The following is a 26,018-nucleotide window of genomic DNA, read 5'->3' as shown; positions in this document are numbered from 1 at the left end:
CGCGTCTTTTTATAAGATACCAGCTACGTCAAAAGGCTCCCACCAAGAAATTCCAACTGCCGAAATATTTGCCGCGTTTCCGAGCCAATTCCACGGGAATTCGCGCCGTGTCAGCCGACACCAACACCGGAAATGATAATTCTTCGGCATTGGGACGCGCGCCGCATCCACCCCTTTATCTTGGCTTGGTCCGTTCATCAAAACCACGGCTATTCCAATCAGAAGATCGTACATCTTTGTCGAGATTTACGTTTCTACTTTATTAAACATCCGTAACGCCATGCCACTTGCAGTTCATATTTTCGTCGTAACGTTTCTATTCTATTCCGATACATTTCAAAAATGTCTTTTATGCCGCTATCGTGGTATTCGTGGCGCCACTGTATTTCGTCGACTTACGACACGGATTGATGGAATTTGCGGCAATAAGAAAGCAGCTGCCATATTAAAATTGTATTTATCGGAAGAGAAAGGAAAATACAAGTTTCATATCGAAATTGTGCAGAATTTTATTACCACGAATACCAGTTGACGATGAATTTACCGAATTTTTCGAAAAACCATTTGAATTGAAGCGATTTTCAGCTGGCTTTTATTCGTTTGCTCAAATTACACAAAATCGGAAAGCGGAGTGGCCAGTTCATCGCAGCGGACTCTTCGGTTGTGAGTTCAATTGGAATCGTTTTCGAAGCGGATTTCCGATAAAAGAAAGCGACGTTTCCTCGATTCCACGTGTTTTCTACGTTTGCAAATTCTTCGCGGACGATTACAACGACGAGGACTCTGTCAAAATTTGATAAATCAAAGAGAAGCGACGATGGACGATCGAAGATAACGCACCTTGAAAAACATCTCGAACCTTAAATTAATTATCGATATAAATCGCGGCGAGATGATCGAGAATAAGATCGAGGGCGTTCCAAACGCATCGCCAGGAATTAATCGCAATTTGAATATCGTCGCGCGTTTCGTACGTTCGGCTCCATGTTGTGATATTTCATTTGAAATTCCTGTCATGTATCCGCCATATTTTATTAATAGCAAATAGCAGATTCGCGGGGGGTACGCGGTTTCATTTGAAGATACGTTGATTCCTGGAATGTCGGCTTTCAAGGAAACGCGGCACACGTATAAAAGTGAAAATACGCGAACGTAGAATCGAACGTTCGTTTGGACCGATGCGTGCGAATGATACGCGTTCCGTGCTAATTTTAAATGCCGGCATTTTCCAATGAAATTCCAGTCCATACACATGGCCATCGTTTTCAGCATGCGCCGACTAAATTAAACGTTGGATAGACAATTCGGTTAACATGGAAATCGATGAATGAATTTATTCGTCACAGACTTTGTTGTTTCATTTATTTATCGATTTCTTCTTACTGCTAGTGAAGATTGCTCGCTAGTCTTTACGCGTTACGATATTAGTATTCATTATCTAGTATTGGAGTAGTAGTATTGTCTAGTATTGGGTTGTCCGAAAAGTTTCTTTCGTTTCATAGATGAACAACAATTTCTGTTTTATATTATTTTATTGAATTAGGTATCATCCATTTCGTTCTATCTCTATTATCATGTTCGTGCATAATTGTATAAATTAATATAAAATAAAAAAACGTTGTGCGTCTATTATTTCCTTATAAAACGAAAGAAACTTTTCGGACAACCTAATATTAAATAGTACAATTAAATTGGTTTATGGTGTTCATGGTGTTACCCTCTTTACGTTAGTCGTTGCTCGTTGCTTGCTGTTTACCTCTTATTGTTATTTTTTGTTTATTGCCTTTTATCTTTACTTCGTTAATTGTTACTTATCACCTATAATTTAATTCTTGCTATTGAATAATATTGAAGTAATTACCTCAAGAAGAACTCTACATCTTTATTTATGTATATCCGTGACCTGGAGATTGTTATTACGCAGAAATATTCTAAATAAGGAACGGTGCATATTATTGTAGCTTTGAGTATACATTATATTTTGGGTTGCAAGGTCTAGGAACTAATAATCAGATTTCTATTTATGTCCCCTGTAGCCTCTAGCCAAAGCTATAAGCTCAACATTTTTGGTAATGTCTTTTTGCTATAAATAAATGAACGTGCTCCCTATCATTCCATTGTCTAGTAACACTAAGAGACTAAGGATCTGAATCAGCATACTTATACCTTTAATTATTTCAATATACTTTTCTATTACAAATTCATCCACTCGTTCTTCAATCGGTCAACCTCAACCTCAACAAATAATTACTACGTATTATCGATTATTTATTTATTGTTGAAGTGGTCACCACTTTTAGGAAAACTCTATATCTGATCTTTCTAGTTTTCTCAAGCACCAAAGCCATCGATAGCGTATAGATAATAGACTGGGACGAAGGCAGACCATAGACAAGTAGACAGGCGACGATGACTTGGGGCTTTCAGTTATAGGGTAACACTGGTAGCGTGCGGATCGGAACCAGTTCAAATTATATTCCTACTTGTACTTACACTTCTGTATTAACACGTTGACTGCCACGCGTGTTTTCAAAGAAATCTCCGTCAGGCCACGCGTGCAGCAATACCAAGCGTTCTCTGCTAGGTGCTCCCATCGATATTTTAGTAATGAGAGTCGCTCATGTGGTGGTCTCAAGAACGATCTTTCGTTTCTTTTGTTCGCAACATTGAAACCACTAGCTGTTGTCGAATATAACGAAGGAAAGTGTGGTATAGATTATTCCGACCAAATGGTTTTTTATGCCACCACAATTAGAAAAGGAATCGAATGGTACAGAAAACTTGGCGTTCGACTCCTTCTGGGAATTTCTGTTGTAAACGCTTCGACGGTTTACAAAATTGCGACAAGGAAGAATATAAATATTAGAATATTTAGACAATTATCAGTTGGAAAATTATTAGGGTTGTCTGAAAATACAAAAGATCCTTGTCTTCGACGGAGTCGGCATAATATCGCCGTTCGGAAAAATGATTCCGGAAGAAGCATTAGACGCGCGTGCAAACTATGTTATGCGAATAAAAGACGTCGAACGGGCCGAACAAAGGCACAAAAGAATTGGAAGAAAACAACAACTTATTGTCCAAATTGTCCCGACCAACCTCAGTTATGTATAGAATGCTTTAAAGTTTTACATTCTAACTAATTTTTTAATAAACCATTTTCGTATTACTTTTATAACAATTCAACAGTTTTATTATTATGGAATATCTTTTCAAATACCTACGACGATCCTTCGCAAGTAGTTAAATAAGCGATACCCGACGACGGGTGTCGTGGCAGTCAACGTGTTAAAATAGGTTTTCTACTTTGCAACTTATCCACGCGTTCCTCTGTTCGTACATCTAGTAACCTCGACATTTATTACCTAATTACCGCTTTCTATAGATTGCCACATATCTAATTATTATTATTAAACAACACCGTCACATTATTTAGTCTACCACTCGTTATTTCTATCCAATACTATAATAGTACCTCTGTGGGCCAAAATTAACATCATCGACATCGTTGTCGAATAATAATTTGCTCGTTTTAACGACATTTTCCAGTCTGTCGTTAATCATCGACGTATCAACCATGTAAAAATAAAATTCTCCAATTTGCATCAAAATTTCTCGTGCGAATTTCTTGCATCGAACAGAACACGTAACGCGTATCTCCTTCACGTGTCATCGACGGATTCCAAGTTTCCCCTTGGCATGAACACAATGCTTCAGAAACATCGAGCCTCTCCACCAATTTCAAAATCGAGATATCGATAAAATTTCTAGCCGAGTTTCTGATTTATGATCAGCCATAGGGCGTTCGTCTGTCCGTTTCAGCTCGTATATCGCCATCTCGTCAGTGACAAACAGTTTCTGTCGTGTTAAGTTAATTTAAGACGTTCTAGCGACGACGCGAGATTCTGCTCGTTACAAGAGACGAGTACCCATACTCGTTCCGCTTCTCGTTTTGGCACCGATTTCGCGTCCAATATTCGCTAGATTGTCACGCGAACGTCACATGGACAGGCTCAATTTCGAGCGCTTCCGTTCCGGAGTAATAATAATTGGAACGATGACGGCGTCGACAAGAACTGTTCCTCTGAAAGGGGTGTTCTGAATTAGAATATTCTGAAACAGCGTTTCTTTGTGATTTTTTTTAGAAGGGAAAGAAAGAAATAAAGTTATTGAATTTTGAGATATGGTTTTACATGTATTTAAGGAATACAAAAGAATTTTTTTTAAAGTAAAAAACAAAAATTATGACAGATTTCTAAGCCTATTTCATGGGCTGAAATCTTCAATCGGCGGGAAAGATCCATCTCGTAATTCTTATATTGAAATAAAAAACCGTAAAAGGATTAAATTATTATATATTTTTCTTCTGGGTGAACTAAAAAAGTTCGCCAAAAAGTTTATTTAAATAATTTTTATAGCACCTTAAAGTATATTTTTCTTTTTAAAACAACACATTTCTGTCTAAAGTAAGTGGTTCCTTGTTGGTTTTACGCAAAAACGTTTTAATCGAACCAGGTTGCATTTTATTGGGCTGTCAGACACACGCAATTTTATTTCATATTATCTTACATTTTCTGGGAAATTAAGGTGATCGAATCTTTCCAATGACATCGTACGTATTTTATAATATTGCTCGATCCAACTGGGTATTCTCTACGATAAAATACATGTAAGAAAGTATTGTTACAATATTTGGTGTTAAAAGTAGAAGAAAGTATTATTCCAGTGATAGCGACAAACTATTGGTTCGACAGGTATTTCTATTTTAAAGACAAGGAAAGAGGCGAAGCGGTATTTTTGAGTTCACGTTGTCTTCGTCTTTCGTACGTTGAATTTGACAACTGAGTAATCGCGGTAGACGAACGGTGATAAAATGAAGCAGATAAAACAGTCGTTTCGTTACAACTTAATTCTATGTTATAACTTTTCTATGTCTACAGCCTTTTCAAAGATATCGCGACAGCTAACTGGTTAACAGTTTGTACTTCGCAATTATCAAAACTCTTTATCAAAAGAACGCGTGGGTAATCTCCGACTATAAAACGAATTAATGCGATTGTCGTCCCGAGAAGAAATGACTGGGCTACAAAACGCTTGGTCGATGAGGCGACCTCTTTCGTCATCGTTTTGCTATACTTTCGTATTTACTTTCGTATTTTAATAGTTTAGCGCAGCGTGTCCCCTTCGAACGTCTTCGAAGACTATAAATACACGGACAGATAGGCACGGCCAGAGTCAGTCGTTGATACCTAGAAATATTTTCTTAGAAAATGTCCACCGTAACCGAAGCAACCCCAACGCGAAGGTTCTTCACTGACCTACGCAACAGATCACGCCCGTTCATTCAACGTGAATCACAGGTTCGAATTCTAAATACGCGGCCCACGTTCGCTGATGCGATACTATTGAAAAACCGAGAATTCTGACGCATCGCAGGTAAATTTAGTGCAACGTCCTCGATCGAAGGCGGAGGGGGCGGTGCGAGCGTACGCGAGCGATCCGTGTCGTTGCTAGCCGACTCGTAGTTTGTGTTTGTAGCTCGTCGTTATAAACGTTACCGGTGACGTCGTCGTTCATTGATCACATCCAACCACGTACAAACGTATCTAAATCGTCGTCGTTGTTTCTTCGACGCCGGAGCTGATTCCTTTTACGGTTTCGCGGATCGCACGTCGGTCAGTTGGAACTCGCGAGCGACGTTACGCTAAAAGAAGAATGAGCGGGACGTCGCTCGGAACCGTGCGACCTTCGACTTTTGCGTTCTGTCGGCGAATCTCACGCTGTGTGTTTGGAATATCGGGTTGTTCGACGGATTCGTAGGGAAGTTGCGATTGGAGGATCGTTAAATTTTCACTGAAATCTATTTTGAATTGCTGGAACTTAACGAGAAGAAGAATGACGGTCTACTCGGGTTTTAAAGAGCAAAGAGCGTGCTTTCGCAGCTTCGAACTTAATTTTCCGGTTATAGCTTCGATACCGCGGGGGCACAGTTTTCGACTGCAAACGACGAGAAAATATCGTAACTCGATTGTTTAATGTCTTCGTCTCGTTGTCTTAACTGTTGATTGTCCTTGTAAAAGGGAGACATTTCTTTGGGAAGAAGAAATTCTTGCAGACTGCGTAGAATCGCCTAGATTTCTAAATTTCGAGAAGAACAGCGACTTTAGTTTCGTACTTCGTTTGAAGAGATCTTTGAAGAAATTAGGTTCGTGGAGGCGACGGTGGAAATTTGGCCGTTTAAAACGAGTGCGGATAGGCCGTGGCACGATTTTCTTCGCGAAATTACGACGAGTTGAATATGGACGATCGTCCGGTGAAAATTCAGCGATCCTTCAATTTTGTTGCTGCGAAGCGTAGGATTGAAATTTCATCGAATGGTATGCGCAGAGATAATATTTATCGGGTAGCTTCAACGTAAAATTCTTAGAATTGGCATGGAAATAACGCGATTCGCTAGTACGTACACGCGATACCATTGCGTGGTTTTGATTATCAATGACGATTCATCGAACAAATCGCGGGATGTTTACGACGAAGGTTTGCTGTTAAGAACTTGTTCATGTCGACGCAGTAAAAATATTTGTTAGCACGTCAGAAAATATTTGGATCAAAAGTTATGAATAAATTTTGTTTTGCTTACACGTCGACCTCGATCTTGCAGGCAGATTCTCTTACTCGACGAATTAAAATACCGTTTAATTCTCGCATCTCGCATTTCCTCTTCCACATATTATATTCTGCATTGACATTCTATGTTGAGGTTATTCGATATATAAAGAGAGACAACGCGAGGATAAATTGTAAGGTAGAAAATATACAGGGTGGTTGGTAACTGGTGGTACAAGCGGAAAGGGGGTAATTCTACGCGAAAAAAGAAGTCGAAAATATAGAATAAAAATTTTTCGTTTGAGGCTTTGTTTTCGAGAAAATCCACTTTGAATTTTCGATCGGTACGCGTGCACTTTATGGCGTCTCGTTACAACGGATCTCACTGTGGATCGTTGTCCCGATGGATATTATCGCGGTTTAAGTTTGTTTTTGCCGTAAAGGAAAATTAGGAATACAGAATGAAACAATAACTAAGATTATACCGCAAAGAAAGGTTTCTTGCACTTATGTCAGGATGTTCCAAAACGTCCTCTAGTATTTGCTCTTCAACATTTAAGAATGAGCGTCGTCGACGACCACCATGTCGTCTAAGTATATTTAATAGAGAAGCAAAGTTACAAGTATGAATACAATTTGACACAGCAGTGTTACCCTATAACTGAACTCCCCGAAGCCAATGTCACAGAGACCAGGTGATGCACCGAGGGCAAGATTGCATCCAGATGTCTACGCATCCTTACTGCGTACCCTTAATAGTTTTAAGGATTGTTCCAAGAACGATCCATAAACCAATAACACTTACAAGGCGAATAAACCAAAAGTTTATGTTTATCGTGGGTCCTTGTCCCACTTCAGTGCTTGAGAAAACTAAAAAGACCAGATGTAGAGTTTCCTTAAGAAGCGATGACCACTTCAACATTTTACAATTAACATCTCAAATCCAATATTTTCCAATCTGTACGTACCGCTAACGTGTCGCTCACATTCCGTATATCGCAACGTACTAATAGGTGAAAGTATCGTAGTATCGTGGACGAGGGGCTTAGGAGGTGTTAGGCGAATTATAAACAAGCGGTTGCTGAACACGAGGCTAAGACAAAAGTCAAGGGGTTGCTAAGGGACATAAACGAATTAACATTCATTGTGAGTTGAGAAATCGCAGACCGCGTTGGATCCGTGGTGACGAGAGTTGCAAATTAATTATCTATTTGTCTTAATTATAATACGTTATTGGGATCAGTTCACGTCAAGCAACCATCGTTTCCTGTTTAATCCATTTATTGTAAATAAATTAATTGCAGTGAAGATCCTACATATTTTCGCCACTTTGCCTATAAATTAATTCGTAATTAACGGTCTTGTCGGTCTACGAATGTTCGAGCCAAGCACTGGTTCTAATTTTCTTGGTTAATTGTACGGCATAAATATTCCAGCAATTTATTTAAAGATTAGAAACGATTTAGTTGAACCGAGGCGATGCAGCGTGTCGGACATATGGTGGACGCTTTCACTTAGACTCAGACTTATTTTCCGAACAAATTTCAAGAAAGTTAATATCGGGGATCTAGGTATTAAATATTTAGATGTCTGATATTTGTAATTCTAATTTTTCCATTGAATATAACGCAGATAAGATTGTTTCGTACTTGATATATAGACACAGGATTTATGCGATGGTCTGAGTCTGATTTATGCCAGATAATTCCACTTTCTGCGCACGGATTTGCACGTACGTTTGGATAAGATACAATTATGAGACAGGTGCTTCGTTACAACTGGGTGACGAAACTTGCGTCTACGTATGTACGTGCATACGTTGCGTTTCGTAGATACACTGTGGAGATCTCAGAAAGATATTTATACAGCTTCGAATATATTAGGTTGTCCGGAAAGCGTCTTTATTTCGCAAACGTGTTTTTTACAACGATGTCCAAGTCCGTGAAATGTCGCGGTGTTTATCTCAACGGAAGAAAATGGATCGTACGTAGTTCGACAAAATAATATAAAATAACAAACGTCTATTATTTCCCCATAGAACGAAAGAAACTTTTCGGACAACCTAATAATAACGTTACACGTAATGTGTATCGATAAATTAAATATATTTCGACACTTTCTATTTCCGCTTTCCAACGGCGCTTCGCTTTTACGTTTTGCGCCTTCTATTTAATTGGAATCGCCTTAAAATGAAACTTAGAAAATTACAAGCGCGTGCGATCTGTCGTTGACGCGTCATTTGGAATTTCTTTGACAAAGGTAGACACGTATATCTGACAGAGCACTGGAATTATCACGTAAGAAGACACGAGAAATCACTAAATTAACTGACCACTGGTGACCTCCTCGCGTCGTAGTTCGAACGTTTCGTAAGTTCAAACATTCGCACTTTTAGATATGACAGTAACATTTAGTGCACGGATCCAACAGAGTAACGATTCAGAGTGTTATAACAGAGTGTGTACGGTTGAGAATCTTGCAATAGTGTGTCGAGTGGTGATTTTGGGTAGGTTTGTATGTTTGGATAGGTTTGGGGCCCCTGGAGGAGTCGTCACCGGACGTCGGTCACAGGTGGCTATCCTGTTACTGTCTTCTCGGCCTGGGACACTAGCCGATTATCGTCTCGATGGCTGTGGCCTGCAGGAGGTTTGTCAAGTGTGGTTATCCTATTATTGTTTTATGACCCTGTGACAATAGCTTGTGAGCAAACCTTCCTTCTAAAGTTTATCTTCTTATTATTATTTAATTCGTAGTTTACAATTTGTCCAGTTGGACATTTGGTGAGTGTATCCCAAACCGAGTGAAAGTAAATCAGGAGAGTTGAATCAAGAAATCTTGCGTGAAAAACAATTTTAAAAGATCGAGGCGAGTAAGAAGTATTTCAAGCAAGTAATGAGAAAACTCTCCAAATCTAGAGAACTTGGAGATGTTAAAAACGAGATATATAAAAGACCATAAACTTTACATTATTCTTCGATGGGGATTAAAGAAGAAACTCGAAAATATCAGGAAGAAGGTTCGAGAGAAGCTTAAAAAGTATCATAAGCGAGTAAATCGCGTGGTCGTTCGTGTTTCGATAAAACTATACGACAAGCGCCAAGAGGAATCCCGTGACGATGAACCACGCGAAAATCACGCACCACGTCCTTCCGTGCTCATAAAAAAGTTTCTAAAATTAATTCTAAGGAATTTGACAGGGCACGGCGCTTTATCGAGCTTCTCGCCGGCGACCTTCACGATGGCGATGCTCCTGCACGATTCTCTCGTCGCTCGTCGTTCATCCTCTGACTCGCGCTGTCGCGAACAGAGAAAGTGGAAATAATGAGCGAAAACGTTCGGAACGCGAAGTTAATGTAACGTAACCAGACGGGATCAGAGCTGGAGCACGTGTAGGATATAAATAATTCCAAAATGTGGTCGTGTCGCTCGTGCAATGTTCCACTGTTCCTGAACGGAGATACGGCGGTGTCTTTGTAAGCGCGGAAACTTCTACCTTCAAACTCGTCTAGAAAATTCCTTTTTCGCTTTGTAGATATGTTTCGGTATAGTAAAATGCCACCGCAGATTTACGCTGTGTCGTTTCTCGTGTTTCGTACGCTAAACTCGAATACGTGGACTTTCCAATTGGTTGCTTACAGATGTAGATATTTTGCTATTTCTTTTTGTTCTTCCTTTTTTTCTTCTCTTTTTTTAGGTCTGTACGTATGTGCGTGTCAGCTCAAAGAAATAGAGTTGACCTTGAAATCTTTGAAACGCCTTCGCTTCCGCGCCACGTGACGTACCATTAGAAAGCGTTTAATTTTACCTGACGAAATTTTTCTCCGCGTTTTGTCGTCGCAGCTCTCCCGATTATAGAGAAACCTAGAAACGTCGCAACGATATCGATATCGGTATCTAATTAAATCTGATCGTCTTTTCTTGTATATCTCTTTACTAGAAGAAAAGCTAGAAGAGAAAAAGAGGTTTATCATGATTTTAGAAAAGCTTATATTTACGATATAATCTTATATTATTATACCAACACGTACATAACGACGCGTGCAACGACGTGCACGATACGATATTTATCCTGGCGGTAATTTTCGAGCCACCGTGATAATCGTAGAATTAAAAGCGACGTCGTAAAAATTGGTCTGTCGCAGCTGTAATTTACAATTAGTTCGTGAGTGTACAATTTTACAATTAGAGTGGCGCGTGAAACATTGTGAGCAGATAATTGTCGAATTTATCACAGTTCGATGTTTCCAACACTCGCAGCGAATGTTCCTCGCCGCGTTCCTTATTCTTTGGTTTCTTCTTAATTTCACGAACTGCGCAGCAAATTCGACAGCAGCTGGCAGCCACCACCGAATCCCGAAGTAATTAGGCGAATCAGCGTCAACGTGCTTACATAATCGCTGTAGATTCGAGTCGTAAAACGTTGCGAGACGACACCCTCTGGCCACCTCAAACGACCAATACACGAACACGCAAACGACAAACTCAATTGCACCGAATTGCTTCGCAACGAGAGGAGGAGGCAGGCGTTATAAATAAATTTGAGGCAGCTCGGTGCGTCTCGTAGAAAAATCTCGACCGTCTATTCACGAAAGAGGCACAGAGTTTCTAGCGTTTTTCGCGTGGTTCCTCGTGCTCGACCCTGATTATTTATAGGTGGTAGAATTTGCATCGAGAAAGCCAAGTTATGGTATCATCATATGCTATGGTATGATAATAATATTTTCTAATATTCTGATTTCTAATATTCTCATCTTCTAATATTCTCGATCGTTAGACGATGAGCGAACGTCCGACGAAGTGATAATCAGAAAATTGTTTCTATGGTCCGGGAACAACAAACGATTTAACGCGATAATTGAACGGATTTTATAATAATTTACAAAAATGCAAATAAACCGGATAACATTAGAACGTTTTGATATCGAGATGGATAGCAACGATCGATGAAGGTTTATCGAAATAGCGAACCAAGTAAGTTTATTGAGAATTATTCAAAGTATATATGTTTATGCTGGACGTTTTATTTTGAAATTAGAGAAGTAACAGCGAAATTAACGAAATACCAGGGATATGGTTTATTTTTCATAAGAGAAATTCGAGCAACCTCGGACGATAAAAAGGGGAAGTTATGCCAGCCATCTGGAGAAGGTCGAGTGCTGGCGCCTAACCAAGGTCACGGATAGAGGAATTTACGACCTTTCGGGTGTTCGACGAACCCTCTTTTGTGCCTCCGCTTGAAATACCTTTCACAGATTTCACCTGCCTACTATTATATAAAATGTTCCATTGTTGATTGTAAACAAAAGTTAGTAGGTGCAACTTAATGAATAGAAAGTCTCATTCATGGCTCGATTTAAAGAAAACATTTTGGCTTTGTGTGGCTCGTTAAGCGTTTCGCTCTGCTATTATTATTTTGTTCGCAGCAGATACAAGTTTACGCGCTTACGTTTATGTAAACAAATAATTCATCGTTCGAAGGATTTATTTATAAAGCGGTAGATTTTATTTTATTTATCGAAGGAACATCCGCCGGTGAAGTAAATTGTTCTTTTTTCCCTTTTCTTTTTTTTTTTTTTTTTTTTTTTGAGATAGAAATATTGATTTATTTATAAAGTAGCAGGTTTTAATCTATTCGTCGAAGAAATAATTCGTCCCGATGGAAGATATCAGTCTTTTAACATTTAATACATCTCGATTTAATATATCGATTTCTAAAGTACATAACGCACTTTGTTCTATTGAAAATGTATTTTATTCCTATCCAAATGCATAGTTTATTCGACATTTATATAAACTAATGAAATTTCACTTGGTTCAATATATAACATGTATCTTCTTCAAATTTACGAAATAATTTCTTTCGTAAACAATTTCGCCAATCCACGAATTACTCGAAAATGAAACATTCCAAGTTACGTATTTCCTCTTACTATGCATTTCTGTATCTTTGCCCGGTAAACATCAACGAGATATACATATAACGTTCGATTCTTGGATAATTCAGGGATCGATTCTTAAGTCTGAAAATCGAGTGTATTGTAACAATACTTAAATAAAATACAGAGGTAAACAACAATAAATGATAATCAATAACAGTAAATAATAATGAACAGCAAAGCTTTGTACAAGGTCTACCTGAAGATCGACTCCTCCTCTGTCAATCTTCAATACTCTAAATAATAATTTCTTTCTTATGATCGTGTCTATTTCCAACGCTCGAAATCCTTCTTCTTGTCTAACAGTCCGTCTGTGAAATGACTGTTTGGCAAATCGGTTGTCCGTAACGACGAATAACGTCACATTGTTCGTTAAACAGAGAAGGTTCTTTTGTTTATCCGCGTTTGAACTCTTAGGGAATTTGCATACGTTATACGCTTTTGTCTCTCCTTATTTGTATAAAACAATACTGTTGAGGTTATTCAGTATATAAAGAGAGAAAAACGCGCGGATAAAGTGTAAGATACAACATATATTTGATTTAATAGTGAAATACAGGAATACAATTTGAGCTGGTCCAGATCCGCACGCTAGCAGTGTTACCTTATAACTGAAAACCCCGAAACCAACGTCGCCTGTCTACCGTTTATGGTCTGCCTCCCTGCTATTCTTTTGTCTATATGCTGTCGATGGCTTCAGCATTTGAGAAAACTAAAAAGACCAGATGTGGAGTTTTCCTAGAAGTGGTGACCACTTCAACAAATACATTATAAAATAGCCTACCTACTAAAAAGAAAAGAAAAAAGAGCAATTGCAAGCCACAAGTTTCTCCGAAAGTAAAACATTCCAAGTTACATATTTCATCTTATCACGTGTCGTTACTTCTTCATTAGTCACGGTAAACGTTTCAATTTCTTCGAGAAACTGTGAAACGACGAGCCAGTTCATTCTACGATGATGGTTCTATGCATTTGGACGGAAATATTCACACAGATTGGACACGGAATGGTCGCCTTCTATTTTGAATGAGTAAGTGGCACCGATCCAGGTGAGAGCTAATCGTTAATCGCGAATACCATTCGTGACTAATGCAACCATCACTGCCAAATCTCTCTCTCTCTCTCTCTATACATTTATATATATCAAATAGCCGGTAGCTACGTTTGAAAATGGTCGTATCTCGATGAACGCGTGTCGTTGACACTGTGTTTAGCGTCTCGACGTTATTGTTTCGAATTCCTCGAGTTGCTGCCCGTTGGCATGCACCGTCCTCTTGGTGGGTGTAAATTTCTATGCAGCGTGACGAGTCGTTCAATCTTCAAGTTGCAATTTCACGCACGATGCTCGCACGTGTCGTTCTGTTGCAAGACCGGCGTATCGTAGGTAGAGTTGAAGCTTTGCGAGACGCGTTTAATTGCGCTGAAATAGCATTTGCGACGGTAATTACAGAAGGAACCGTGGATCTTTGGTTGATATTTCAATTTTCAGATTCCCCTTCATTTTATCCTGAAGTTTCTGAGTTTTCGAGCGTTGAATTGTCGAACCGTGGGACTTGTACGAATGCCCAGATCGGCACGAGTCTCGAGTCTCCCAGCTCTGAAAGTCGAATCTTCGAGCTTTTGATTTTTAAAATCTCAATTCTCTTTTTCATCCTTAGAGTTTAGGGAAGTTCCTTTGAATTTTTGTTATTTACTTCGTTGGGACGGTCGTTGCTGGATCGCTTCATTTTCCGCAGCTTCGAACCTGCGATCCTTCGTTTCTGCGAATTCCTGGATCTTCGAACTATCGATCCTTCGATCCTTCGAGTCGTCAAATTCTAAGCCTTCGAGTCTCCGCTTGCTGGACCCTGCGAGCCTAGTGATAAGACGCTCACTCGATTCTCATACAACCGGAAATCAAGCGAAACAATTTGTAGATATATCCGTAGAATTTGATACAGCAAGAATAGCAGGGGACGGTTTACGATAAAAGCGACTGAAAGAAGACACGTTTCGACGTTGATGACAAGACGTCGACGAAAATATCGACGACGCGTCAAACAGGGACCGGACTTGTCGGAATAACAGACGAATCGTGGCGGTAGCTGAAAGACAGGCGGACGTCGAGCAGACGCGGAAACCGCGACGATGGCTGTACGCTATTTAGGGACCGCGAACGATATTTTCGCTCCTCCACGTCACGTCTTTGGCTTCCACGAGATGCTTGATCGACGATCTTTCGTACCGTGGCTTTTCATTGACCGACTTTGCATTTGCTTTGGCGGATATCCGTTCCTCGAGATAAATAAATAACGCGTTTCCAGATAGAGCAGAGTGTTCTGTGAATGGAAACTTCTGCCGTACGATCGTTTCTCGAAACTCGCGTAAAACTTCAGAATCAATGAAACATCTCTGTTTCCGATTTAAGAATAATTTCAACAATTCTGAAAAATGTCCGATAAATTGGACATTTGCAGAATTTTTTCTTCAGTAAATCCATGTTGCCTTGCTATCGATCGATGTTAAATTCAATGAATCGTAGAAAAATTACAACAGCGATCGAAGTATACGAGTCCGATCAGTTCCGTGCGATGACGTCCGACTACGATGTCTTATTCCACTTATCTGAACGCCGAGACTCGTTCCATTTGTTTAAAGACGAGAAGAAACAGGGCTATTCCACTTTTACGATCCGCGGAACATTCTGCCGAACTCGTCTGACCACGATCCTTATTCTACTTAATAGCTCAAGGTCAGATACGGTTCCTATTCTACTGGCCCGATCAAAATCAACGGGAACTCCGTTTTTTTTGATTTATTTCTCTTTTAGCGAGGTTTAATTTACAGTTACAAGAAAATTATTAGAGCGTTGGCGCGGCTATTCTTTTCGATCGTTTGATCGATCGATCAGATCATAATTAATTTAAACGTAGCACGCAAATCGAGACGTATAGTTCATTCTGTTTTACGCAGTGAAAGATGAAAGAAAGGTTTTTGGAGCAATATCTTTATTTTCCTGCGAATACAGTTTCGTTACGTGTATGTATATATTTATATATATATATATATATATATGTATATTTGGCTTAACAATACGTTCATAAATACGTGAATATAACATTTACATGCGTTTCCCATCTTTTGCTTTTTAGTCTGTTCAAATATACATAAATATCGCTATTCGATGCTCGACGAGCGACGATATAAATCGTCTGATTGATCAAATGAAAGATATTAATGTCTGATATTAATAGAAAAGAGAAACGTTAGAACAGAGTATAATGAGACTAGCGAGTCAATCGTTCAATTGCATTTATTCATTGATCACGTTCAAAGTATCCTTTCTTTCCTTTTCTTTTCTTCTTTTTTTTTTTAATATACCTCGTTCAAATTGCACATTAATTATAATTAGGATTAATTTCACTCGATATCTCGAGTTTTAACAACTATGCTTTCGCCATTTTCAGAGATCACCGAAAAGAAATAAATAAAAGAAAAGCGTTCAACGAAGAAAGCTTTCGCCATCGTTAAAAATTCGTCGAAGAAGAGATTCTAAAATTAATATCCGGTTTAGCGTAGATTCGATTTTACCAGGTAATTTCCATAAATATAGATACCAATATATTTAAATATTTAAATATCGTAAATTAACTTATCGATTAACGTGTATACCGAATTTTTCCTCAAGTTTCAACAAACGACCGATCTTTCCCCCGCGTTTGTTTCGTAAAACGAAATCGACGATCGGATGATACGACGCGTACAAATATCACTGGAAAATTACATGTCTCCGTGTAATTCGTCTTTTTCCATCGACAGCATTACAATTACGTATAATTACATATTACGATCTCTAATTCGCTCGAAGACGAACGTCTTTCAGAACGTTCTTTTACCGCAAGTAGTACACGTACCATCGCAATACGCTAGAAACTATATGTACAAATCCTACTGACAATTACTTAGGGCTTACGAGATTATGCTACTTATATTAAAAGAGAAATTCTTTCTTTACGAAATATGTACTTATCGTTATAGACGTTCTATTTTATTCCGAAATTTTTCCTTTGCTGTTTACAACACTATGACACTTCTGCGATCACTTTGTCTATTTTCGTTTTAGTTAGAAAAAACAAACCAAAAAAGAAAAATCAACCCCCCTGCGGAGTCATGAAAAATGAACTAAAATTTGTATACGTAGATCCTTCTCTTGCCTTTTCTTTCATTTTTGCTTCTTTCGGATACCTGTCGGTATAATACATCGAAATATAAAACAATAACAAGTTCTGATACATTATAGCGATACAATAAACGATAACGAACGTAAAAGCAACAATAAAGCGTTACAAATGATAAATGAAAAATATACAAATGTCGATTGTTCGTAGAATCCTCCAAGGAAATAATACATCAAATATTCTCTCTCATTCAATCCTTATACAAGACCTACTCATCTTTCTTTTTTTCTTTTTTTCAGTAGATTTTGTATAAAATCAACATTTACGAACAATTATACACGGAATATCAATATTACTGTGATATCATATGCGCACGCATATTTATATTAAATATATATTATATATATATATATTAGGCAATATAATATTAATAGTCAAAACACGATTCATCCCTTGTTATTCTTGACGAATCTTTTCACATGTTTGTAATCATTTTATCGAACCAGAAAAGTATACATAAATAAAAAGAAATCAGGAGATGAAATTGCAGATGGAATAAAGTATGGAGAATGAGATAATACTATGGGAACTATCGTCGAATTAATTTGAATTGAACCGTCGATTTTTCTTACATGACTATATCTACTTTACTTTCTAACGAACATTTCTAATGTCTCAGTGTGTGTTATACGTTGCGTGTATATCTGCGTTTATACGTATAATTAATATTATCATCACGCGTATCATTACGTATAATTACTGTACAACAGCGTCGTCTTCTTTTTACACGATCCACGTACATGAAAAATTGATACGCGCTAACCGTATGCTCGTGCGTGTGAGCTTATATATTCTCTGTAAAAATATATATATATATATGTATATATGTATATATTATATACGTGGATATTTGTCAATATTCGCTTAAAACATACAATAAAATGTCTCCGCGTAAGGAAAACGTATGGACGGCAGAAGTGGCGCGTTTCGATCGCATATACACGAGAGATAAATACAAAATTAGAAGAGTGGAATAACGCGTCGAAGAAACTGGATTCTGTCTCAGAGAGATACAAATGAAATTACGATAAATTATATTAATCGTATTACAACGACGATGTGTTAATTTGTACGTACACAACTGGCCGAAAGCATGGAATCTTTGCACGATCTCGTTGAACGTACGTGTTCAACGATATATCAATTTGATTTGGAAAATTCTTTAGTTCTTAGGTTCTCAAGAGGTTTAATCAATCACTTCGAATCACTTCGAATTAATAACAGTGTGAACAAGAGGTTTGATGTAATAGGTACAACTGGATTGACATTTCTGGCCAGTAGTGTATACATGCAGGGTACTAAAATATGTAGCAGTCGAGCATGCAGCATCTTAATAAAAAGGAGCGCAAAATTATTCACTTGATCGTCAGAAAATAGTTTTAGCTACGAATGTTATTCTGATGGAGCAACAGACTTAACTAGGTCGATGTTTAAAACATCCGAAGCGAGCTATTACGACTGTTCGCTTATTACAAAATCAAATAAAATAAGCTAGTACAACTAGTATTACATAATTGTAGACAAACATATGATGTCACTCGGCAATAGTAAATAGAAGGATGTCGTTGTAGTTTTACAAGCGTAGACAGCCAATAAAGCTCTGCTATTATGTTAGAAGATAAAACTTATTAAAATAGTAGTTTAAAAGATAGTACAACTTTGAAACTTTGTATTCTTGCAGCTATTTGCTTATTAAGATTTTTTGCTTGTTTCGATGCCTTTAAAAGACTTGACTGCAACGTCTTTTAACATCCTGCATGCCAATAGATAACTATTTCTTCCTCTTGTTTTAAGATGTTTAAAAGTAAAGTAACTAATTATAGGATAGCACTTGGAATCTCGCGAATGCAAAGATATAACTTGAATTTAATTACAGATACGTAACGATGATAGTAGTCTTATTAGGTATTGTAATTAGCAACAATAATAGTGATATCAATAATAATGATTCGATGTGAATAGCGGCGATCTACTCGCATGCAACGAATAAAGATTGCTTAGAGAGTAGGTGCAAATAAAGTGTATGCAACTAATTCTACCATACGAAATGGACAATTATCATACAAATACCTTTTTTAGGAACTTGAAATTCTATGATAACGCGCCTCGTGAATGTTTATTGTATCCAAATGAAATTTATGATCGTGCAACATCAAGATCTTAAGAAGAAAATTAATAAAGAATGACCGATATTGCTTTGTACATTTTTAATAAATAGACTTTTTTCATAAATTATTCACGTTTAGTTGAAGGTCTTCCTAGTTTCTGTCCCATTGTAAAGTCCATTTTACTTTTTAGAGAATATATCGTTTGTTATTTTTCTACGTGATACGTTTTGTTTTTAGATAGTAAATATGTAGATCGGCAATGAATGAAAATATATAGGCTGTACATAGAATATAATCGATAAATTAAACCAAAGATATGATTTGACTGGAACATCGATCGTTAGATTTTTCCTCTTAATGTAGTGCGAATATTCCTTCGATAATAATAATGGTAGTAATAATAATAATAATAATAATAATAGTAATAATATTGATAATATTCTGTACATGAGTATAAATAACGTAAAAATGATTGGAACGATACGTTACGATCCTTGATTGTAGTTGATGGGTGTGATTTTGAAATCATTCTGATTTAAAAAGAGATAATAGGCATATATGTATTGATACAAGTTGAAAAATTTCATATTTAACGTTAAATTTAATTCATTTTGTACAATATTTTACACTTAATAACGTTACTTTCGCTACCGCTTTTCATGTTTTCTACAACAAGAGAAATAATAAAGTCTTTGAATTACCACCCATCAACTAATGAATTCTTTATACCCTCAATGTCTTTAACGCAAAGGAGCACGTATAATTTCCTAACCGATGAAATGGAAATTCTAAGTCCTACTACATTACATCTAGCTTGAGTTTGTAAGATCTATCCGTTCCTATTGATCATCATAGTCTTCATCCTACATAGTATATCGTAATAACATATAAAATACAGTTACAGATTCATTTGACGATATGTATATTATAGATATATTACCAAACACATTGTATATAATTTCATAGTTGGAGAAAATGGAGACGGAATATGTCACGAAGGCACAAGAAGGTCCTGACTGCATAGATGTTCAACGGATAGAATCTTTTTCCGTTAAGAGAGTAATCATTCGTCGCAATCTCGATAAAAGTGCAACGTGTACTCCGAGTAATCGACACCGTGTTTATTCTTGCAGATATTCTGTAACAGAGAAATCGAAAGAAGAGAGAAATTATAATATTTATGAACATTTTGAGAGGAAAGAGATTTAATTTGAAATGACAGGATTAATTACCTCTTGCGGCTGTACAGTAGGTACACGAAACCTCAACGTTCTCCTGAGATAATGAGCAACATCGAGAGGGAAGGATTGATCTCCCCGTTGATTGTTACTTTCAATGTCGATCTTCAGCTGAGCTTGCTGTTGCATCGTGTATTTCCGGCCACAAATTAGAGACTCATCGACGCCAGGACTTGTTGGCGAGGAGCACTGTTGCACTACTTGACCGTACCAAGGCATTCCACTGAAGCATAAGCGAAGAATCAGATTATAATTAAACATGTGGAATATTCCAATGTGAAACATATTCAGAATCACACTTTTGTTTATTCTATTACTTACTGTACTGCATTTAGACATATTTTATTTCACTTACAATTTTTTTTATTTTATTAGTATCTTAATAGTCTAAAAAAGTTATGAACTTACATAAAATGTAACGTGAGTTGAACATCTGGCATATACTTGGACAAAGGAATGATGCAAGATATATTATTCGGCGTATCCTGCGAGGACGCGGAACAATACTTTTGATCGAGCGAAGTATTAAAGCTTTCTGCCACTATCCACAACTGTGGCTTTGGTTCTGGTGGTAACGATCCAGCAGCATTGCTGGCAACTTCCGCCCAATCTCCACTACCGGTTTCTCTCCTTGTTCTTTTATGCAGATATTTGTAATTGTTCTGTAACAAATAGAATAATTTCTTACGCTATCCAAGATAATCTTTAACATAAAAAATTAACTGATGTTTCTCTTACTTCTTTTACAAGTGTCTGCGTGCTTGGATCAGACGGGCTGATACCATTCTGGAAACTTTTGCTTATTTTACGCTTCTCTTCGTACACGTTCAATGGCTGTTCTATGTGATCTGCTAAAAAATAAAATAGGAATTTCTTGTTTACGCACATCAATGGGAAAGTATTTCTTATTGCGTCGTTTTAATATATCCAGGAAAAAAATTTTAGAGACAAAGTAACATGCGACTTACAGATTGATTTCTTCTCCGGAGGATGATCAGGTTGAGGATCCTCGAACTGATGAATCTTGGCTGTACAACAGAATATCTAAAGCACAATATATATGCATTTAAAATACAAGCATTAAAAGGAATAAGACAAAATAGAAGATTCGATTCGAGAAGATGTTACCTGACAGGGATTTTCAAACTCGCTAAAGTGTCTGGGACAATTCAACGGTCTACCTAGTGGAATTGGACCTTTGTTCAAAGCCGAGTCCACTTCCGATCCTTGATCGTTCTCATCCACGTTACTGGGAATAGCACCGGCGCCATGTCTACCCAACCAGTTTCCAGGAAATTCACTAAAATAATTTAACACATTGAAATATCTCAAACTTGAAGGGAACAAAGGATACTGTAAGTTGCTTACATCGATAATTTTTAATAATTATCAGTAAATAATAAAGCAAGGAATAATTAAAATTGTTAATAATTACAAACCTATTTTTCTCAAGTTTTGGTTGCGGTCCAGAATGACTAATAGGATACCAAGTAATTTCTTGAGAGTAAAGCTGTTGTTTCGTATGAGGCGCCTGCGTGGAGAACGCGTTGGTTTTCACAGACAAACTACTGTCCAAGCCTCTACTATGGGATCCGTGCTTGGTATACGAAGACGACAATGTACTATCTAACAACGAATTGTAACGAGGATCGTAATTAGGCGTACTCGACGCTGTCGACGGATGAACTGGTCTTATAGCCAACATTCCATTGCTAGCTACCGCGGTCCACTCGAGGCTGCTACGTTTCTGATATTCTAAGAAGTATAACGTCGCCATTGCTACTAAGCTGAAATTTAAATACACTCGATCAAACACTCAAGTCATTTGTTTAGTACAAGAGCATATACAAGTTGTATGTAAGAAATTGTAATTACCAAAACGCCATAATAAGGATAAGTATAACAATGATAATCTGGATAAACTTATTACTGCACAGAAGTTCGTCCTCCCGCTCGCTCTTCTTTCCTTTACCTTGTACGGTAGTTTTACTATTGATAGAGGATGAGTATTTGTTACTTGATATACTAGAGATTGTACTAATCGAACTTTTCAGACTATCGCCCCTCTTCAGCTTTGCCAGCCGCTTGTTTATTCGCTCCAGTTGGTCTATGCGAGTTTCCAAGCTATCGGTTACCTGACAAATTTCACAAAATCTCAGCATACTGTCTGACGACGAGTTCAAATAAAAATCACAAAACATAAGGATACTAAAGGAATCAAAAAAGATATAGGAATAATAATTAGAGGATAAAGATAGAAGGAAAAGAAGTTGAAGGATAAAAAGCTTGGATGAGCATCTTACTTTACACAGTTCTTTTACAGCACCAACATTCTCCATGAATATCCTCTCCTTGTTCACCATTAGAAAGTTTTCGATTCTCTGGCCATTTGGAAGGACAATGTCTCCAGCTGGCAGCACAGCTTCCGGTAGTATCTGCTGCACTTCCTGCGCTATGACACCCGTGTCTTCTTGCTGCTTGATACCCAAACCAGAATGCTGTGCAAATTCTGGCGCGTATCTATAACGAACTACTCTCAACTGTTGCACGTTTCGCAATTGTTCACGCGTGTCCACTTCCTGTACGTTTTGTTTCGCTCGTGCATCACTGGGTTGGACAATATGGCCAGTCACCTGTGAACATTATTCATTAGCAATGGCTCCATTGTTAAGTTGTCATATCTATACTACAGTATTGTAACTAAATGACAGTACTTTCATATTGCCATGGACAACCAAAGCTTCGTCAGGCCTATCCGTGTTAATTCCAACTCGGCCGGCATGGTAAACGCTATCCGGTGCTGCTCCTCTTTGCCAACCACCTTCAGCGCCAACGCCACTGCCTTCCGACTCGAATTGGCCAGGATTGCTTGCCTGCGCCGTTTCATTTCGTGACAAATTTTATTTAAAAAAATATTGCTGCCTAACAGCTTTTTATAAAACTTTGTCTATCTATCGGTTATTTTCAGAAAACATCGTCTTTAATCCTGACAAATCCTTTTCCTTTTCTTCGATATATTTTTACAAATAGGAGAGGGATGATACGATCGAAGTATGTTGAATTTAGCACAGTAGTTACTCTTCGCTAAAGAAATAAATATATTCTACAATTTCTTCGGTAAGATTTATAGCTCGTAACAGGATAAAAACGCGTCTGCTTGTATCTACGACAAGTTAAGTGGCAGATTGAATCTGGATGATATCGTAATTAGAGATATAATTACCCTGACGATTATTCTTTCAGACGCATGAGCTACCACCTGATAGCTGGCTTGGTCAGCGGTGTGTGCGTGCAGGCCAACAACTAAATGGAAATATCTTTGATCCGGATTCGGTTTCCCTTTCTTTCGCATATTGTTGCTGGTCGTCTCGCTGAAGTGAAGACGGCCAACGGTTACTTTTGTAACACGCTCGCCGCCTAGTTCCACCCTGAAAGCAGCTCTATTTTAGTGTAACGTAACCATTTTAATAGTTTCCGTGAGAAAGCGGCTAGAATTTCGCACCAAAGATTCCGAAACGTTTTTGCTTCATAATTTTCACATCGCGTGTGATATTAAAATGTGAAACAAAAAAAGAATAATGCACACTGTTCGATCGATTCGTGTGGAATCGTTGTAAATCTGTCTGTGTACTTACGTCACTGGATGGAACGGTTTCTTGCTCCTGTCGCTTTGACTTTGCTCCACTCTGATAGTCTGCGTCGGAGACTCAACTTTGACGCCGTAAAAATGTAGCTGAAAACTGCTTATCTTCTTCAAACCTTCACCGGTTCGAACGAATATAGCTTCACCTTGGAGCTGAGCGTGGCAAGTAATCTGAAGATATTTCATGTAATTACATTCGCTGATTTCATTGTCTCGAATAATATACAAGAAAAGTATTGTTAACCCAAAGTGTGATTAATGTAACGCGAGTGGTATAGATTGTGGATTTTTATGCGAATTCACATGTTTGAGAATATAGTTGGAAGAGTAGGACTTGGGTAGATTATTTACCTATGGAATATTATAAAAAGCGCTATACTTTGAACATTTCACGTATCCTTTGATACTATGATATCGTATAAACGACATATTATTAATCTAAATGGTATTCAACGGTTATTTTGTTAAATTCCTTTGAAACTCTTATACCTGAAAGTGATTTTTCTTCTGGCACACAAACGCGTCGTCGGAATTGCTGAAATTGAATCCCTTGTCCGCGTCTACTCGGTAATGAGGAACTGGAAGTTCCTTCAGATTATGATCGCATAGAACGTGCCAGGAAGTTTGCTGAAAGGGATGAAATCGGATGCACTGATAGCTGGCATCTATATAGCTATTGTCTGCCACTTCGTCGCCATCGAGAACTGCACTGCTGCTACTGCAACTGTGCTCCACGGTACCCAGTTCAGGTTCCTGGGCAAATAAGAATGTATCAGATCGGTCAACGATACTTTTCCAATAATCTTTCACGATGTGAATTTGACAAAAGATATTTGCAAGCATAAAATACATTTTCACTTGTATTCTCTGTCTATCTACTTCTACTCCAAGATGTAGAATTTTAATACGATCCATCCGGAAATAAAGACCACAGGAAGGAAATATAACTCAGTTCGCACGTTTAATTAAATACCAAAAATCAAGTATTACAATTTTTCTGTTACGTTGATATAGATCGAAGAACAAAAGATAAATCCATGAAATTACAAGGTGTTGCGTGTAAAAAATGATGGATGATGTTTAAGCGATTCAGAAGTGGGAAAAATTATTCTTTCAATCTGGAGATTAAATAAAAATACAATTTTAGTAACTCTCCTATAACAAACAAAAGATATACTTTATTATATTCTTTTCCTGTAGTCGTCGAATCACAGTTTCTTAAGTATCTAATTACTTTAGTATAATCATGACAGTAAAAAAATTTTACTCGTTGCACCTGCTTCACATGGACAAGACCATCCTGGCTCAATTTTCTCTTCTTGGGTGCCGATTGTAACGACGAGTACAACGTGTTCATGTTACCAGGACTGTGCTCGTGTGGCAGAGGTACTAAAGTCTGACCTATCGGCTGTTGCGATTGGATATTCGGCGTTCCTGGGCCGAGGTGAGACGTCAGCACTGTATGAGTTAGCAGCATCGAATCCGTGGAGGATGTTAAAGTCCTCGGGGAGGACGGTAGTAAATTTGGTGCGTAATTTGCCTGATTGCCTTGGTGATGAAGAAGCATCTCCTGAAGAGCTACCTTTTGATCTGCAATTGCGCATGGTTTTTGACAATTTTTCATAAAATATTCTAAATATCATCATAAATATTAACTAAGTATCTTTGCCAAATATATTCCGGGTATCATTGTTACGAAACATTCAACCTTTTAGCCCACGGTATCGTGCGAGAAACGTGTTTGTCACATCGATGTTATTGATTTATCATTTACTTCAAGAGAATAAATCTTTCTTGTTCAATGATCAATTGGCAGTAATAATTTATCAAACATCTTACAAAATAAAGTTAGCCACCGACCATGTTGTCGCTTATAGCACGCGCTATTGGAACTTAAAACGTAAGCCAAGGGGTTAATACATAAAGAGAGAAAATTCGAATATTTTTATGGACTTGTAGTTAAATGTAGGAACATCTATCGATCGAACATCGAGCACAACGTCGTTGAATATTTAACAGAATATTTTGCGAACTTACGCGGTGAATGTACATGTTGTGTGTCGTTGTGACCTGGCGGAGAATACGGTGGTTCGCTGCCGCTGTCCGGTGGGCTTTCTGGCAAAGCATGTCTACAACAGAGCAGCCAGCTAAAGCGTTTCATACTTCTAAATAATATTCAGATTCCGAGTAATTTCATCTTACCAATCATGACCATGAATCAATGTTAGAACATCAGTACGAATGATTTATTTAATGCAAAATTTCTAATT

The 26,018-nt window shown here is 37.8% G+C and overlaps 1 protein-coding gene and 1 long non-coding RNA gene across 9 annotated transcripts in view; one reads left to right on the top strand and one right to left on the bottom strand.

The window, feature by feature from the left end:
• Positions 1-10,801: 10,801 nt before the first annotated feature.
• LOC110119757 lies at positions 10,802-13,336 on the top strand. Of its 2 annotated transcripts, none has more exons than XR_002308254.2 (3): positions 10,802-11,293; positions 11,381-11,577; positions 11,642-13,336. It is a non-coding gene; the product is annotated as an uncharacterized LOC110119757 (long non-coding RNA). The 2 variants fall into 2 exon arrangements; XR_007226039.1 differs by having other exon boundaries at positions 10,802-11,311.
• Positions 13,337-15,816: 2,480 nt separating this feature from the next.
• Positions 15,817-26,018, bottom strand: part of LOC100643133 (myelin regulatory factor-like protein) — a 67,014-nt gene continuing 56,812 nt past the window's right edge. For 4 of the 7 annotated variants that reach the window (XM_012315116.3, XM_048411192.1, XM_048411193.1 and 1 more), the window contains 15 exons: positions 25,786-25,877; positions 25,016-25,338; positions 24,238-24,501; positions 23,741-23,919; positions 23,329-23,533; positions 22,820-22,978; positions 22,409-22,738; positions 21,981-22,240; positions 21,545-21,892; positions 21,234-21,405; positions 21,074-21,149; positions 20,844-20,956; positions 20,514-20,767; positions 20,100-20,328; positions 15,817-20,005 (listed from right to left, as the gene is read on the bottom strand). In XM_012315116.3, coding sequence (XP_012170506.1) covers positions 19,931-20,005; positions 20,100-20,328; positions 20,514-20,767; positions 20,844-20,956; positions 21,074-21,149; positions 21,234-21,405; positions 21,545-21,892; positions 21,981-22,240; positions 22,409-22,738; positions 22,820-22,978; positions 23,329-23,533; positions 23,741-23,919; positions 24,238-24,501; positions 25,016-25,338; positions 25,786-25,877 — 3,079 coding nt within the window. In that variant the 3' untranslated portion in view covers positions 15,817-19,930. The remainder of the gene's footprint in view (positions 20,006-20,099; positions 20,329-20,513; positions 20,768-20,843; positions 20,957-21,073; positions 21,150-21,233; positions 21,406-21,544; positions 21,893-21,980; positions 22,241-22,408; positions 22,739-22,819; positions 22,979-23,328; positions 23,534-23,740; positions 23,920-24,237; positions 24,502-25,015; positions 25,339-25,785; positions 25,878-26,018) is intronic. The other 3 variants (XR_007226038.1, XM_048411190.1, XM_048411191.1) reach the window with 3 other exon arrangements.

This window comes from Bombus terrestris, chromosome 12, assembly GCF_910591885.1.
Source record: "Bombus terrestris chromosome 12, iyBomTerr1.2, whole genome shotgun sequence".
Lineage (NCBI taxonomy): Eukaryota > Metazoa > Arthropoda > Insecta > Hymenoptera > Apidae > Bombus > Bombus terrestris.
This window is presented reverse-complemented; position numbering and strand designations above follow the sequence as displayed.